This window comes from Geospiza fortis, unplaced genomic scaffold (genome assembly GCF_000277835.1).
Source record: "Geospiza fortis unplaced genomic scaffold, GeoFor_1.0 scaffold197, whole genome shotgun sequence".
Lineage (NCBI taxonomy): Eukaryota > Metazoa > Chordata > Aves > Passeriformes > Thraupidae > Geospiza > Geospiza fortis.
In genome coordinates, this window is record NW_005054538.1 from 306326 (window position 1) to 323146 (window position 16821).

The following is a 16821-nucleotide window of genomic DNA, read 5'->3' on the forward strand; positions in this document are numbered from 1 at the left end:
GTAGGGACCCAAGGCAGCAACACCAAAACTGGCAGAGTCCAGCAGGTGTCAGGAGGCGGCAGCAATTGGGAACACTGATCCCACACACCCCAACAATTTCTATCTGCCACTAGTACTGCTTCAAAAGCTCCTACCTTCATGGGAGGGTTTGCTGCCATTTTCCCTTTGTCTTTAGAACCATACACTCAGCTGTGGTGGGCAGCATCTTAGGATGGGTCACTCTGCAGATTCAAGTTTCTCTTTGTCTCTGGTGGGCGTCTGTGAGAAATAGCAGTTTTGTATCTAGTGACTGTTTACTGTTATTTTTTTGCCTGTTGCTGTTTTGCTGGCTAGTAAACTGCTATTTTTTCACTTATATCTACTAGTATTCGGTTTCTTCTTATCAGTGGAAAGGGATTAACACTAAGGGAGAGAACTCATTGTAGGGTGTTCCCTTTAAATTGTCTTAAACCAAGACAATGCAACACAGTCAAGTGGCTGTCCTCCATGGGTTTTTTCTGCTCAGAAGTTAGGTATGTTTATGTTTCCAATGATAATATGTTTTGGAGAAAAACAACAGCGAAAATAAAACTTACAAAAAGTCAGTTTATGGTTATGAAGACTTGGAAGCTGTCTTTATATGCATATTCTGTGCAAAGAGATTTAAATGTATATTCATGAACCTAAGCTTTAGCTGTCTGCCTGCAGCATTGAGGACTCCTGACTTTGGCCTGTTCTCCATGTCTGTGTTGAAGCAGCTTTTGGTACTGGACAGTGTCCATGATGTTCCAGTTGGTTTTTTTTAATGCATGTGGGAATACATCTTCCACTGAGCAATCCACCAGCAACCTCTCATTTTTTGGAAACACTCAGCATTTTAAGGTATCAGATCTCCCCAGTTTACCTTTTTAATATCTGGCTGGAGCTTTCTCCAGCAGCTCTGCATCCTCCTTGCCAGCAAATTACTTGCTGCCATATTGTTTTTGTCATGTTAAGGTATTAATTTTATTTTACCTTTCCATTTGCTGCTATAATATTCCTTTTATAGATTTTCTTGTCTTTACACTGCAGTCTCTCAAGTAGAAACATACACTTGAGTAAAGGAATAGAATACACAATAACAATAAATTACAGTTAATTTCCCTGGGATAGAGACAAGCAGGTTGCAAGGAAACTTGAAGTTTGTATTTTTAAAGAAAATACTGCTTTTCTTAGTATATGTAAATAAATAAATATATTCTGGTTTGAAAGCAAAACCAGTGAGAGACTCCAAGTCAGAAATACAATTTATTAGGAAAAGGCAAAAAAAAACCCCTGAAATACATCCAATAATGCAAAAGAAAAAAACCACTGACAGAGTCAGAATACGACCTGATACCCTGCTGGTTAGGGTGGTGGTAGCAGTCCAGATGAAATGCTCTTGTTGAAGTGGTGATCCTGTAGAAAAGATCTGGTAGCTCTTGTCCTCTGGAAACCAGTGGGTAAGGGCTGCTTGTGGTGTCCCAAAACCCAGATTATATCCAGATGGGGATGCTTAGCTCCTCCCCCCTGGGCAGAGATCTCGCAATGGCCTGAAATCGTTCTGAGTCATGCGGTGGGGTCCTTGATTTCCCCTTAAACAGAAATGGCTCCCAGAGGGAGTTATCTCTGAATCGTGAGGCAAGACATTGATGGGTTCATTAACAGGAGATAAGGAAAAAAGATGCCCCTCCTGGTTTCAACAGCTCTTGAAGATGGGGATAGAATACATGTTTATATTGTAACCTAGGACAATGTAAAAGGTATGCATATGCATATATGTACAGACATAAAGGAGAATAGTGTCTTTACTGGTGAACTCCCCTCAAGCATAACAGTACTTGAATGGAAAAGTCAAGCAGCAATGCAGTGTGGTTTGAAAAAACAGAAATAATCTAGGTGATAATACAGAAATAGAATAGCATTTTTTTATAAGCACAGTGTCTCCCATGGTGCTGTGGTTCATGAGGCAGGTGCCTAAAATTTATTTAATATACATGAGCAAAAAGAAAATTTCTCAATTTGCATTTTAAATCAGCTTTTGCTGAAGTATGTTCCTTTTCTTTCTGAGTACCAATGCAGAGTCTGTTCCTCTTCCAAAAAGGGCTTTGACAGAGTATGAACTTTAATTACTTTCAAAAATTCCTACTCAGTTAACTTCTTGCTTACATGCTTTACTGAAGTAAGGTGTTTTAAAACTTCTTAAAAACAAAAGTTCTGTTTCTTCATAATTTGTTAACCAAGATACAGCTGTCAGTATATAGCAAGTGTTGGCACAGGTAGAAGATGAACTGGTAGGTGCTCTTGTACATCTGTGTTCAACATTGCAAAAATCAGGGGTTGGGTGGAAATCTCAGTTATTTTCCAGAAGGGCAGTTACACTGTGTAAAACCTGATTGAGGTATGAGCTACATAAAGCTAAATGGCAAGCTGCGCTGCCTCCTGGGCTTCCCTACTTTCAAATCCTGCATGTACAGTGCAAAATGGAAAAGATAAATATGAAACTAAAAATCCTCATATGTCAAGACAGCGATGTTTTTCATGTTTTTTCCATGGCATTTTATCAGAATCTGAAAACAAACATCTAATCCACTCTGTATTTTGTAACTGTTATATGTGCTTTCTGTGAACCACCTGCTGCCCCTACTGCACCCTTTGGGATATTTTGCCAACACCACGCCCCTTATCTTCAACATCAGTTACTCTTATCACTTCTGTCTTCTCTATAGGTCAGAACTGTGGGAATTGTGCTGAGATGGAGGTTGCCTTGTGCTCCCCAAACTGTTAGCCGCCCTGTAGAGTCTGTGCTGCTGGGATGGAAAGGACAGGGAATTCAAGGTTTGCTCAAGAACAGCTTTTAGAGACTGCGCAATGGCCAGTGGGTCCAGCAGCAGGTGGCAGATGGTGTACTTCCCTTTAGTACCAATTACCCTCTGCCTCTAACCTTCCCCCAGGGGTAGCTTGCTTCCCTGGCATCCTGTCACTGACCGTATTGTCTTCTTCCTGATACTCCAGATACACAATATACTCTGACTGCTCAGTCTGATTCAGTTTGGGTTTGGCTTGGGTTTTTTGTTGTTGGTACCTTCTTCACCAAAACTCATTGCAGTTGCTGTGTATTTATGCAGGCAGATTTTGAGGACTTGAGATGGCTAGGGACGTTAACATTCACAACATCTGTGCTCCTCTCCAAACTACAAAGCATTGAATGGGGTTTTTTATGCATGTGTGTTGATTCCAGACTGCTAGAAGAAATCAGACAGTAAGAAGCTGCTGCTCTACCCTATTAGCTCAAGCTGTGACTGCAAAAGCTACAACCAAGGTCTTCTAGCCAGTGTGCTTCAGACCTGAAATGTGAAGCTCTTGAATCTCTATAGAGATTACATATTATTTCATCTCTGAAGCTTTTTCTGGTTCTGTCTTTTGGTAGGATGAAGTGCATATAGGTCTATTGTGCTGGAGGTTGTGATATGTTAACATTTGCTTGCTGAGTAGTGGAAAGAAGGCACCAGAGACTGCTTTAAAGGTCTCTTCAGTAAAGTTGGCAATACTTAAAATGTAAAGAGATTGGGTTTTTTAGAGGCAGAAAGGAAAATAAAATTAATGTCTTGCTATCTAAGAAGTAGTCATAAGACCAGTGTCCGTAAGATGGATGCTAACCTTAGGATCTGTGAAAACTGGACTGCCACATCAGATCATCTTTCCAAGCTGCTTAGAAATACAAGTGTCTTGGCTAAGGAAAGCAGGAGCCTCCCTTGGAATGGAAAATATGACCCCCCTTCCCTCCAAATTATTATAACTTTGAAATTAAGGGGCTTTCAGGCAAAGATACAAGATAAAGAATAACATGTCATTACTAATGTGTGTATGCATAACAAGGCGAGCATCAACAACAATGTCAACACCAACAAACATGAACAGAAATCCCAGTAAATTGTATCTTGCCTCTCCTTAAGCCATTTCCCCTTTGGTGCAGTTACGGTCACAGCCGGCAGGGGCGCTGTTGGCTCCCGGCCAGGCAGGGCAGGTGCAATGATTCCCCTGCAGCTGCAGGGGGCGCTGTGGCGCCGCCTCGCTCCACACAGTAATGGCAGAGGCAGCCGGCAGAAAGGGATGGAGAGGGGGCTTCCCTTACAAACTCACTCAGCCCATCCTTCTGCCCACTCTGGATAGCAAAAGAGCTGTAGCAGAAACCTCAGAGTGGCAAGCTAGGAAGGCAGTGATGAGCAAAGTTCTGAGGTGGTAGATGAGATGTATCAGAAGCTCAACAGTTGTAGCTGGAACTGCGGGGCCTCCCTGCAGGGCAGGGGTGTGAGTTACAGTGTAGCAAAGAAATCTGGGAGCAGTGGGAAAAACCAGTGGGGGCTGGGCAGTGGCCGCTGGACTCCTGAACATGGCTCCTGAACGTGGCCGGGAGAGGCTTCCTTGGTGGAGAAGGGGGCTTAGGGATCCTGGGGTTTCCCCTGAGGGACCTGAGTGGATGCTGAAAGTCCTTTTTCAGTGAGGTAGGATGTAAATAAGGTTCCCAGTTCAGTGGGACCTCATGAGCAGAGGCTCGCCCCACAGCAGAAGAAGCAGGAGTGGGCTTGGCTCCAGTGGTTGGCAGCGAATTCCCTCCAGCTCAACCGTCCTCCTCTGAAGCTGAGAGAGAGACAGAGGCAGAGACAGAGGTAGCAGCTGCCTCAGCCCTTTCTTTTCCCATCCAAATTCTTACAGTATCTCTGCCCTTCCCAGAGAAACCCCTAGGTAAAAAGAGAGAGTAGCCAGCTGGACCCCTTCCCTGAGCTGTGGCCACTTCTTTTCTCTCTCTTAAGTACCTGGTCATTATTGTCTCCTAGTAACATATATGGGGAGAAATTCTTTGAGAGAATCTTAAACCCCAACAACAAGGAAGGCAGAAGATCTGTGTTTGATCCCTATTTGGTATTTCCCTTACACTGGGTGTGAGGGACAGTCTTAAGTCTGCTTAAGAAGCTCTCTGTTCTGCAAAATATGTTTAAAAGTCTGACAAAGGCTTTGTGCTATTATCTAAAATGCTAGAATTATTTTTTCTTGGTTGAAGAACTGGTCCATGTTTGAGAACTATTTTGAATATTGTGATACTAGTTATGGGAATATGTTTGGATAATGCTAAATATGTAGAGCTTAGTTCATGTCTATTTGCTATGTTTTCAAGTCTTGTTATCATGACACCAAAGCAAGGTCACTCATGGTCATCTTTGAGAGGTCATGGTGATCAGGAGAGGTGCCTGAGAAATATCACCCTGGTCTTGAAAAACACCAAGCAGGACCCGGGGAACTACCAGCCAATCAGCGTAACTCAATCTCTGGAAAGGGAAAGGTGTCTCATTCTGGAGGCCATCTCTATCCACATGGATGACAAGAAAGGGATCAGGAATAGCCAAAATGGATTCACTAAAGGCAAACCATGCTTGACCAACTTGATGGCCTTCTGTGATGAGACAACCACCTGGATGGATGAGGGGAGAGCAGTGTGTATTGTCTACTTCTATTGCAACAAGGCTTTTGACACTGCTTCTCACAATATTCTCATATGCAAAGTCAGGAAGTATGGACTGGATTAATGGCTAGTGAGGTGGATTGAGAACTGGTTGAACAGCAAATACCAGAGTATTATAGTGGCACAACGTCTAGTTGGAGGCCTGTCACTAGTGGTGTCTGCCAAGGTTCAGTACTGGGGCCATGTTAGGTCATGTGTGTGGGGTGAGGGGAAAGGAGACAGAGGCACTCACCCCCGATGTTGGTGTGGCACAGAGGAAGGTTATTTCTCCAAGCCCTTCCTTATGCCCTTTTAAAGGGCATTTTGGAAGACCTGGTCTGTATGTTCTCATGTGGTCTGAACTCCACGCTCCCTCGGGATCTGGCCAGTGAAATGCTTGCAGCTTCATAAGAGACCTGACTGGGAGAAGCCCCTGTCATTCAATCCTGGGGCTTGGTAGCAAGCTCACGTGCTATTCAGTAATATCTCACCCTTCCTTGTTTAATAAAGTTCATAACTTGTTTTCTGTTACCCATCTGCAAAGGCCTTTTGCAAACGGGACAACAGAAGACAGCATGGGCCAAATTTGCATGGAAACTGCAGCATTTATGTTCAGGATGTGTTGATGGAGAACTCAGGCCACAGACACAATACTTATATGTTACAACTTATAAAAAACTAAAACCATTCAACCTTTAATGCATTTAACCCTTATAGAAAAACACAGCTATTAAAAACAACCTGTAACCCATTTATCCCTTGAAGAACCCAACACCCAGAAAACAATATGTAAACAGAAAAACAGTTTGTAAACAGGAAAATACTTCGTAAACAATTCAAGTCCTTACATTGACTGTCTATGAGGTAGGTGGTCATTTGTGCTCCATTGTTCTGTTGAAGAGACATCAGAATGCTGTCCAATGTCCTTTACCTTGGATTTCATAGGAATATTGTACTGTTATATGGCTTATTATAAAACATAAGAACATGACACCAATGAAAACTCAAAAAGGGGGGGTGTATCTTCACCCCAATCTTTCTTCCCTCTTTTCTTTCTATAATAAGTAGAAATAGAAATAAAGCCTGTAATTTTTAACAGCATTAATAAGGTAGGGGGTTGCTGCAAGGTCTCTTTTTCACTATGAGCAAACTTGGAGGGCTACTTCCGAACGAAGCCTGTATGCCTGTCTGAAAAGAAAAAGGTTTAGCTTTTTTGCACAGAATCTTTACTAGCCAGGTTCATAGTTGATTAGGCCAATGACTTGGTTGGGAGAGATTTCCTGCATTCTACATTTTAGAAACAAGTCTGTATTAATAAAACAAAAAGTTTTTAACATGAATATCTTAGTGGACATACCCTGGATCTTACCCATCCTTCTTGAAATATCGTGACAATAATTAGTAGGAGTATTAAAAAAATACATAACAATACACACACAATGCTTCCCTGATGCACAGTAGTAATAGTCTGAGACAGAAAGATAACACTTTACTGATCATGGGCTTATTAACTTTAGCTTTAACAATTGCAAACAAAATCAACAAATATTGTATTATGAACTCTTTACCCTTTGCAAATGTTTTCAGATTACTAGAATTTCTGGGAAATTAAAACCTTGTTTTATTAAGGGGTAACGTGGTTGCAATGCTTTGTAGGGAAGGAAACTTAGTGTCTGTTTGTCTCTTTACCATCCATTTGCAAGCAGCTGCCGGCCTCTCGCTTGGCTGGATGACGGTGATTTCAGCTGCTGTGAGGCATTTAACCCATGAGTCCCACTCCATCTCTTCAGGCAGACTCGACCCTTTCTGTCCCTGCGGTACCACACCCCTTCCTGTCTCCCTGCACTGCCTTTTTGCAAGCAGGACCTTTGCAAGGGTTTTTCCCAGGCTCTGCTTCTGAGTTCTGCAGCTCTCTTTGGAAGCCAGCTTGGTGGTGGGGCTGCTCCCCCTGGAGGTGCGGCCAGGCTCCACAGAGGCTTGGCTGTGTCCCTTAGAGGCTGGGTCCAGGGCGGGGGGCCCCCCCCCCCCCCCCCCCATCCCATGATGTTGGCTGGATGGGGAGTGCTACTGGGCCAGTTGAGGAGGGTGTGGGGCTGATCCCATTGACCATGTGGCACAGAGTAATGGTTGTGGAGTTTCTCCTGGTCCCGGAAGGTGTTGGAGCGGACGCCCCACAGTCTGGTCCCCCGGAGCAGGGCAGCGTGGTGTGCTTGCTGGGTCCCATGATATAAGGTCCTGAAGTGGCTGCATAGTGATTACAACAGTAGGCAACAGGTGTTTCAGAGCTGCTGGGGCTGTGTAACCTGCCGAGATTATGACGGTCGCCATCTCTCCACATGGCTGGATTTCACAATCTGTCCTGCCGACTCCCTGGACAATGCCAGCATCTGCCAGTATTCCCCCACTCCCCAGGGAAACAATCCCTCTTTTTTGAAAGAAGAAAATCAGTACCTTCATCATGGAGATTTCTGGTCCCAACATCCAAGCTCCCATGGTCTTTGTTATAGGTAATAAATGATAAAGCTGAATTAATAATCAAAAAATAGGTTTTTATTTTGTGACCAAGATTCGATCTCCAATAGCCACAATCAAAGGGACAGCATCGAGCCCAGGATTGGCACTGGGTGAACACTGATCCAAACTCTACCACTTTGGATCCCCTTAGTTCATGAATGTTGTCTCCGTTGGGTTAGTTTTATAGTTTTTTCCACCTGGGGCAGAGTTTCTCCTATTCTTCTCGTTGCTTCACATATTCATGTAGTCTCCTTTTCCCTATGCTGGGCTGGACAAAACCGTTTCTGGGAAGCGATGAATGAAAAATGCTGATCTCCGAGTTACGGAACTTGGTATTGGGATGCACACCCTTGACGGAACTTGGTATTGGGATGCACACCCTTGACGACTCTGACTATCTTGATTGTAGATACTTATTGAGTATTCTTCGCTTGGGTATCTCTGGACTGTCCCAGGAAAGGGCCCATCTCCGCATGGAGACATGTCTTTTTCTTTGCTAATTAGATCTTTCTCTCCGCTGCCATCTGTGGTTTCGCAATCTGTGACTCAGTCTTTTCCCCGGCTGTGGCTTGTGGTTTTAAATCTTTAAGGATTTTTCGTACAAGCACAACTTATTTCATGTATATTTTACACAAGCACGAATTATTTCGTAACATATATCATAGTCTTGATTGTGATTTTAATCCACAAAACAGGTTTTTAAACCCTCATAGCACTTTCTGCTGTCTGCCGAGGGGGTTTTTTGCCACTGTCTAACCATTGAGTCCTGGTTTTACACCAGAAATCTGGTTTTTACACTATTTCAGCTTTTATGCGGTGTTTCCAACTTCCTGCTGTATTTCTCTGGTTCCAAACACCGATCCAGGCTTTGACACCCTGTAATCCAGGTCCCACCCCACTTTCCTTTTCTAGGCTGTTTATTAATCTGGTTTTGGTTTGCAGACCAAAATCCAGCTATAACACTGTGTGTCTCCTTTGCTCTGTGTTGCTGAGTTCCTATCACTTTGGAGTTCACTGAGTGTTAAGTCACGTGTGGGAGGTGAGGAGCAAGGAGACAGAGACACTCACCCCCAATGTTGGTGTGGCACAGAGGAAGTTTATTTCTCCAAGCCCTTCCTTATAAAGGGCATTTTGAAAGACCTGGTCTGTATGTTCTCATGTGGTCTGAACTCCACGCTCCCTCGGGGTCTGGCCAGTGAAATGCTTGCAGCTTCATAAGAGACCTGACTGGGAGAAGCCCCTGTCATTCAATCCTGGGGCTTGGTAGCAAGCTCACATATGCTATTTGGTGACAGGGCCAGTATTGTTTAACTTGTTCATCAGTGACTTGGGGGAAGGGGCAGCAAGTTCACTGACAGCTCAAAGTTGGGAGTAGTGGCTGATACCTCAGAAGGCTGTGAAGCCTTTTAAAAAGACCTCAAGAGTTTGGAGAGATGGGCAGAAAAGAAAGGTCTGAAATTCAACCATGGCAATTGCAGAGTCCTATGCTTGGAGAAACAATCCCCTGCACTAGTGCAGGCTGGGAGCCAAACTGCTGGAAAGCATCTCTGCAGAGAAGGACCTGTGGGTCCTGGTGGACAACAAGCTGTCCATGAGCCTGCAGTGAGCCCATACCAGTGGCCAAGGCAACCAATAGTATCCTCAAGTGCATGGGGAGAGCATACAAAAATAACTATTCATCTATAAAATTTCTCTTAACATACACATAATATTCATCTCTTAATTGTGAGACCCAACCATTGAATTACCCATTTATAACATCTACAAAATGGTTTTGGCATTTTTAAGCAAAGATGGTGAAAGTGGTTTGTGAAGGGGGGAGGAAAACCAGCTACTTTGTCTTGCAAAACAAAGCCAGACAAAGCAAATTAATTATCTTAAAAAGCCCCCCTGCTGCCTCTCTGCATTTGCTGGATATTGCAAAATTTAACATAGAAATTTCCTTCACTGAGGAGAGCTGTTCTTGAGTTTTCTACTGAGGAACTAGTTTTGATTGAAATAAGAAGTTGAAAATTCAGATAGTATATATGAATAATGTAATTTGCTCCCGTTGTCTTCTTGAGACAGATGGTGCAAAGGCTCTTCGTTGTCTGTATTTCCCTGCCATACATGCTATAGAAAGAGAGGAGAGAACAGCTCTCAGCATTTCCAGAAAAACCCATGACTGTATGTGTCCTTGCCTCTCACACAATGTGTCTTGTAAAGCATAGCAAGGATGATTTGTATTTAGTAGTGATGTATGAGTTGTCCAGTTTTTTGGGGGGTAAAAAGTAGTTAACAAGCAGTCTTGGTTTAAAATACAAATATCTGCCAAGGAACTCAGCTTTTGTCCATCTCTGCACATTGAAAGAAACATCAATGCATGTGAAGAGATACAAAGGAAATTTGGTCATCTTTGCTTTGGGCAGAATAAACTGTATAAAACCTCGCTGCATGAAGCGGTGAGCATGAACTGGGAAGACTCTGACGCTTGGGAGGTCAGATCCAGGTTCACCTGGCGCCAATCCCGGGCTTGACGCTGTCTCTTTGGCTGTGGTGGTTTCGAAGACCAAACGTCAGTCTCGCAGACAAATTAATAAATCTTTGCTAAATTTTTTATAATTTTGGCTCACGATTTCATCATTTATAACAACAATGATTTTTAAAAAACCCAATAACAGACTTTTCCTGCCTGTTAAGCTATTTCCCCTTTGGTGTAGTTACAACCACAACAGGGGGTGATGGTGACTCGGGTGAGGCAGAGGAGTTTCAGTATCTCCATCGCGGCTTCAGGGGCACTCTGATGCAAGAAGGGGACCTCCCTGGTGGTGATACTAGCAGCTGAGGTGAGAGAGAGGGAAAGGAAAAGGAAAATTACTCTGCCAGGCACACATGCAAGTGGTGATCAGTCTTTGGCGTTGCTAATTGGAGTTGGTATGTGCTGGGAAGGAAGGCAGGGATTTATCATGATGTTGCACTACCATACAGAGAAGAAGTCTAGCGGGGGCAGCTCTGGCTTCAAGCATCTCACCACACAGTGGCTTTGGGGAGGGGGTGGAAAGGAATGACTCCCCCAGGCAGCCACAGGGGCTGTGCTTGTCTCTTTCGGTGCTGGTAGCTGGCGAAGTCTCAGTCAATGGGGCAGCCAGAACTCTTTCTCTCTTGCAAGCAACGGGCTTACAAGCAGGTGGCAGGCAGACCTCCACGGCAATGTTGAAACTACTGTGCCGGAGAGGTCCTAGGTGAAAAAAAACCCCACATGACTGTCTCTGCTCCAAGCTGGAAAATGACTACTCTCACCCAGCTAAAAACTCCAAATCCCTGTTGCCCTTCCCAAAACCATTTCAACAGTATATCAGGGTGCTTGGCTACTCCTTTTGTTTCTTAATCACTGTCTGTTTACCTAGAAAGCCACCCTCAGCAGCTCCCTGATAACAAGTGGGAAGAAATTCACTTGAGAAAACCTAAGCCACAGAAGTTCATAATGAATATTTCATGTGAAGCATCTGGGGGTTTGGCAGGGCCAGAACATGATGAGTAAGACAAGCCATGCAAGGTGTCATGCCAATCCCTGCCAATCCAAGGGATGGATTTTTTCATGCAAAACTATGTGCACATTTGATGGCCCAGCACCTGAACAAGCTCAGTGTTGGGGCTCGGCAAGGTGTTTTGTTGGAGAGGCGTCTGATATTCTTGGATCCAGCACATGACTACTCTAAATCCACTTGAAAGCTTTAAATCCTTTGGGAAAAATTGATGGAAAGCGCTAAATTAAGGCTTCATTCCCTATTTGTTTGACAGATGAAATATGGTCAGTGAGGCCACCATACAATATGTTTAATAAGATAAGTACAAGAGAAAACAGTACAACTTCCAATTCTAAAAAGTTTTTTTCTATTTGCTATGTAGGTGGTCTTTGAGGCCTTGCACAATCTGGAGCCTCGTGGGTATGTTGTCGGATGGATCATTGCCATCAGTTTGTTGGTGGGAATTCTCATCTTCCTGTTGCTGGCTGTGCTCTTATGGAAGGTAAGATAACAGATGCAGCATAAAACCAAAGCTAATCCAGGGAAGAAAAGCTTAAATTTATCCTTGTATTTAACATCAATTTTCTTTAGGAGCTGAATAATTGTCTACTCCATTACAGAAGTCCTTAGTCAGTAAAACCAATTTAATAAATAAGCTTTTGTGAGGGACATGCAAGGACTAATGACATAAAGAAGAAGTGAAAAAGTGGGTTTTTTTCGAGCCTGGTTATTAAAAGTTGAAACCTCCGATAACCATTTCAGGACAATGGAAGGTCTCTCATAGAAATCTGCTGTTATATTACACTTAGATACTTTGCATTTCTATGTTTTTGTGATGACTGAGGTTCACTGATTTGAACAGAGTTTCCCGAAAATCAGGTCAACTTTGCCTGACCAGCAAAGAAGACATGTCTTGGAAAAACTAGCTGGTACTTTCCAAGAGATAGATGCTCTTGGGAGATGAGTACACAGCAATACATTTTTCAGATCCTTCAGACAAAGAGTTCCAGATCAGTAAAATGCCTTACCAGAGCAAGAAGCATCTGGACCTGTTAAAAGACAGCCTTCACACCGTCTTTGATAAAGTGCAGTTCTTTTACCCAAGCACTGTTACTGTATAAAACTGGGCTAGTGCTAACCCTTGACAGCAGCCATCGGGTGTGGTAAATATGAAGGGTAAGGAACTTCAAGTGTTTTCATTTTTCAGTTCCCTGTTACCAATCCATCAATTTAAAAGACCACAGTCAAGGTTAGGGACTGTCTTTGGGAGAAGTAAATCTCAAATGCACACATGGGAATAAGTCCAACATTATTTTGATTCCCATGGCAGAAATCCAGGACCCTGACTTGCACTGTTTAGTAGCATGTGTGCTGCAGACTCGACTAGCCAACTGCGCTGGGACAGAAGGCCACAACCCCAATGTGCTGGACATATTGCTGCTGGTTATGAAGCTATAAAATGGATTTAGAAACCTAAAACTGGCCATGCAATTCTTATTTTAAATTATACAGATATGTGTATAGTTGGGTTACAGATAATATAATATAATATAATATAATATAATATAATATAATATAATATAATATAATATAATATATAAATTTTATATGGGTTATAGATTTAAAGTACTTTTATAATATGTTTTGAAGATTTCTAAGTACTTACTAGCCATGTTCATTTGGAAAACAATGTCTGACCACAGTCTAGAATGTCTCATAACTTCTGTTTCTCTGGCATTTGGAAATAATTCTGTTTTCTGTGTAATAGAGAAATAGTAAAAGGAAAAAAAGTCCATGCAATTAAGATAGAAGAATAACCATGAGAATGGAAAAATATAAGATTGGAAGAGGCCCAGAGTTTATGTCTCAATGACACACAGTTTTGATAAAGGATATATTGGTGCTGATACCTATATGACTGATTTCATATTTTCATTTCCTGTCTTAAAAAGACATGAAATAAACTGTTTGAAAATGTGCAAGATAAGAGAAATATCACCCTGTGAGTCTTCAGGTAAAACTTGTACAAGTTCAGTTCTTGGTCTCCACTACAGTTAATACAGTTCTTTGCTTCCTGGGTTAATCTTGATACTTCAAGCTTTTTTAAATTTTATAGGGATAATTAAGTACATGTGAAGAAACTGCCATTTTGTTGCATGAAAGCTTTGAGAGAAATGCCAAGTAACAGCAGCAAATAGCTATAACTGGGGTTACGCAGCTGGTTTTGCATGCATATGTGCTGAGGCAAAGGAATTTGAGGTCCCTTGCCCAGAGTCAGAGATGACAGTTGGGCTTTGCCAGATGAGCTCCAGTACTTCATCCACAGGTTTGCATGATTACTGAAGGATCCAATAATTTAAGGTTTTATTTTAGAGAAAAGTGATTAAAACTCTGAACTGGTAGTATCAGCCAGTATTTTAATTTATCTTAGTTTTATACATAAATATATATAAGTAATATTTCACACTCAGTAGTTACTGTATTTATTAAAATTATGGTAATATCAACTTTAATGTTGATATAAAACTGACATGGGAAAGTGTGTTGGGGACACAAACAGGACAGGACTGCTGGGGTACATTCCTTGAACTTTTATTGCAGCATCAGCCTCATTAAATGGTTGAGACAATAGGAAGATGGCAAAAGCTCACATATAGCCAGCGTACAGGCAAAGATTTCTTTGTTACAGGACATTTGAAAAACTTTCTAGCCAATAGTGTATTGCTAAAGCTTACAGACAATTGTTCTAGCCAATTACTAAAAGTACATGTACATCTGCTTCATACAATGCTTGCTTGTCACCTTTCTATTAACTATACACAATAGACCATTATTAAGCTTAAAACCTCTACTATCTTGTTAGCATATTTTCCTGCAGTCTTAAGATGCATCTTAGCCAAGCCTAAAACTCAAGCTATTGTTTAATGTCCTTGCTTGCTATACCATTGTAACTTTTTCTACTTTCAGGCTTTGCAGCTGAAGCTAGTTCTAATTTTCCTTGCTCTTTCTGTTTCTAAGGCCTACATTTCTAGCTTCAGTACAACCCCTTCAGTACAATCAAAAAGAAGCCTTCTTAACTTTGTCGCTTATTGACTACCTTGTTTTACATAGCTCTACTACACTATATATGTCTTTTTGCTTGTTTGAGTCACCTCTCTTGCTTGAGGTGTTGCTATTTTATACTACAGTCATTTTAATGTTGTAAAGTATTTGGTCTGTTCAAAGGATATAAGTCAAATCTGGTAGTGGCTACTATTTACTGTTCTAAGAAGTCTCATCCATTCTAAGGTCTTAATGCAAAACATTTCATCTATGTCTATACTTACATCCACATTTTTGTATGATCTTGGGAACTTTCTGTGATCCTATTTCTTACATCTCTCTCTTGTATGATAAAACCACACTTTTGCCAAAAGAGCTCTGTAAAACCAACAATTCACACACTTATCATTGACATAAAATCAAGGTTTGCAGGTTCCACAGATATGCCAGGCGTGACCCGTAGTGTCTCTTTTTGGCTCGCATCTGCATACTTTTTTCTCTGCTCTTGGACTCGTCAGCACTTTCTCATGTGCGATACGGTTTGATGTTCTTTGCCTGAACCCACTTAGGTCCTGCACCTGTAGAGACACAAGCATACCTATTACCCCAAGTTATTAGTTGGAATTCAATTTGTCCTGTCTCAGGGCTCCTAATTAAAACAAGGGGATTTTCTTTCAGTTTCACCTGTGTGATTTGAAAAATGCCTAAAAATTTGTGGATCAGGTTGTGCAAAAGATCTGTTCAAAAAGTTAAAAACATATAAAACTTTGCTTAATCTCATCTGTGGCGTTGCATCTACTGCCTCCTTCTGTTGATCTAGAATGTGTTTTATTGTGTGATGCGTCTTTTTGATGATTGTTTGACCTATGGGGAAGTGAGGAGGAAGTGAGGAATACTACAGGTGTGACGAACACCTTAATCTATTAAAAATGTGGCCCCTTTTTGGGATAGATATGCAGGGCAATAGTCTGTTTTTACTTCTTGGGGCACACTTAGTGAAGCAAATGCTTGTAAAAAATGTTGACAGGCATGATTACTTGTTTCTTTTGTGTGGACAGAAGCGAAGACTGCACCTGATGTTTTGCACCATGTGTCATCCATCCTGACATATGGGCGTTTTTAAATTTCTTAAGGGAAGAGTACTTAGTGATGCCTGTTTGCCATAATTGTAGGCTTTGTAAACCTAGTCGGTTGACAGGTCCTGTAGAAACAGGGGGTGGCACAAGCTGACAATCAGGGTAAGTACTAATGATAGCTTTAGCTTGACTTTTGGAAATGTGAAACGTCTGCACAAGTTCTTGTGCGTTTTGGGGAAAAAAGGCATGACTTAGTTTTGCTTGTTTAAAAATATTTGGTAAAGTGTTTGAAACAACCATTGTCAGTTTATCTGCTCTTACATTTCTTCCTGCTATAAATATTGGAAGCGAGGAATGAGCATTAATGTGAGAAACAAAATATCAGTGTATTCTGTTAAATTGTAAAACTGTATAAAGACATGAAAGACAATGATATAGGGTATCATTACTAACATCCTTTAAAACTGGTCCTTCTATTCTTTTAACTACATTAGTAAGATCAGCAGAATTTGTAATCAAATTAAAAGGTTGTAGAAAGAGCTGAAAAGCCTTAGCTTCTGCAGCTAGTTCAACGATCTGAGAAGACCCTTGTACTGTTTGAATGTCTGATTCTCATGTTTTAGTTGTTTGATTTAACTATACTATCACTGATTTATGTATCTTTGACTCATCAGTGAAGACAGTTATAGTACTTAAAGGTTCTTCACTTAGCATGGGTTTTTCTCTAAAACTCAATTTTGCTTGCAACAATTTCTGGGCTCGATAATGAATAGAAAAAATACCTGAAAAATTTAACAATGCATTTTGCAAATCATCTGAATTTTGCAATGTAATACCAATTGTACTATACCGTTGTTACTTTTTCTACTTTCAGACTTTGCAGCTGCAGCTGTTCTAATTTTCTCTGCTCTTTCTGTTTCTAAGGCCTACATTTCCAGCTTTCTGAAATCTTACATTTACTATTTCCCACAGGAAAGTTGCAGTCCTACAGAGGAATCTTAATTGTCTGATTGTAAATATTTTTAGACAAAATTGACCAAGTAGATCCTACAGTCATTCCTAAATTTTGTGTATGAAGAAGTAAAAAAAAAAAATCCCAACTTTATATTGGAATTTAGTTGTTAAGTGTGGAATGAAAGAACAGATTTTAATTAGATAGCAATTTGGATATCTTAGAACTGCCAGC

At 41.4% G+C, this 16821-nt stretch overlaps 1 protein-coding gene across 1 annotated transcript in view; it reads left to right on the top strand.

Annotated features, from left to right (window-relative positions):
* ITGA9 (integrin subunit alpha 9) overlaps positions 1 to 16821 on the top strand; it is a 232764-nt gene that overhangs the window by 192140 nt on the left and 23803 nt on the right. Inside the window, exon 27 of the mRNA XM_005429306.2 lies at positions 11900 to 12019. Coding sequence (XP_005429363.1) covers positions 11900 to 12019 — 120 coding nt within the window. The remainder of the gene's footprint in view (positions 1 to 11899; positions 12020 to 16821) is intronic.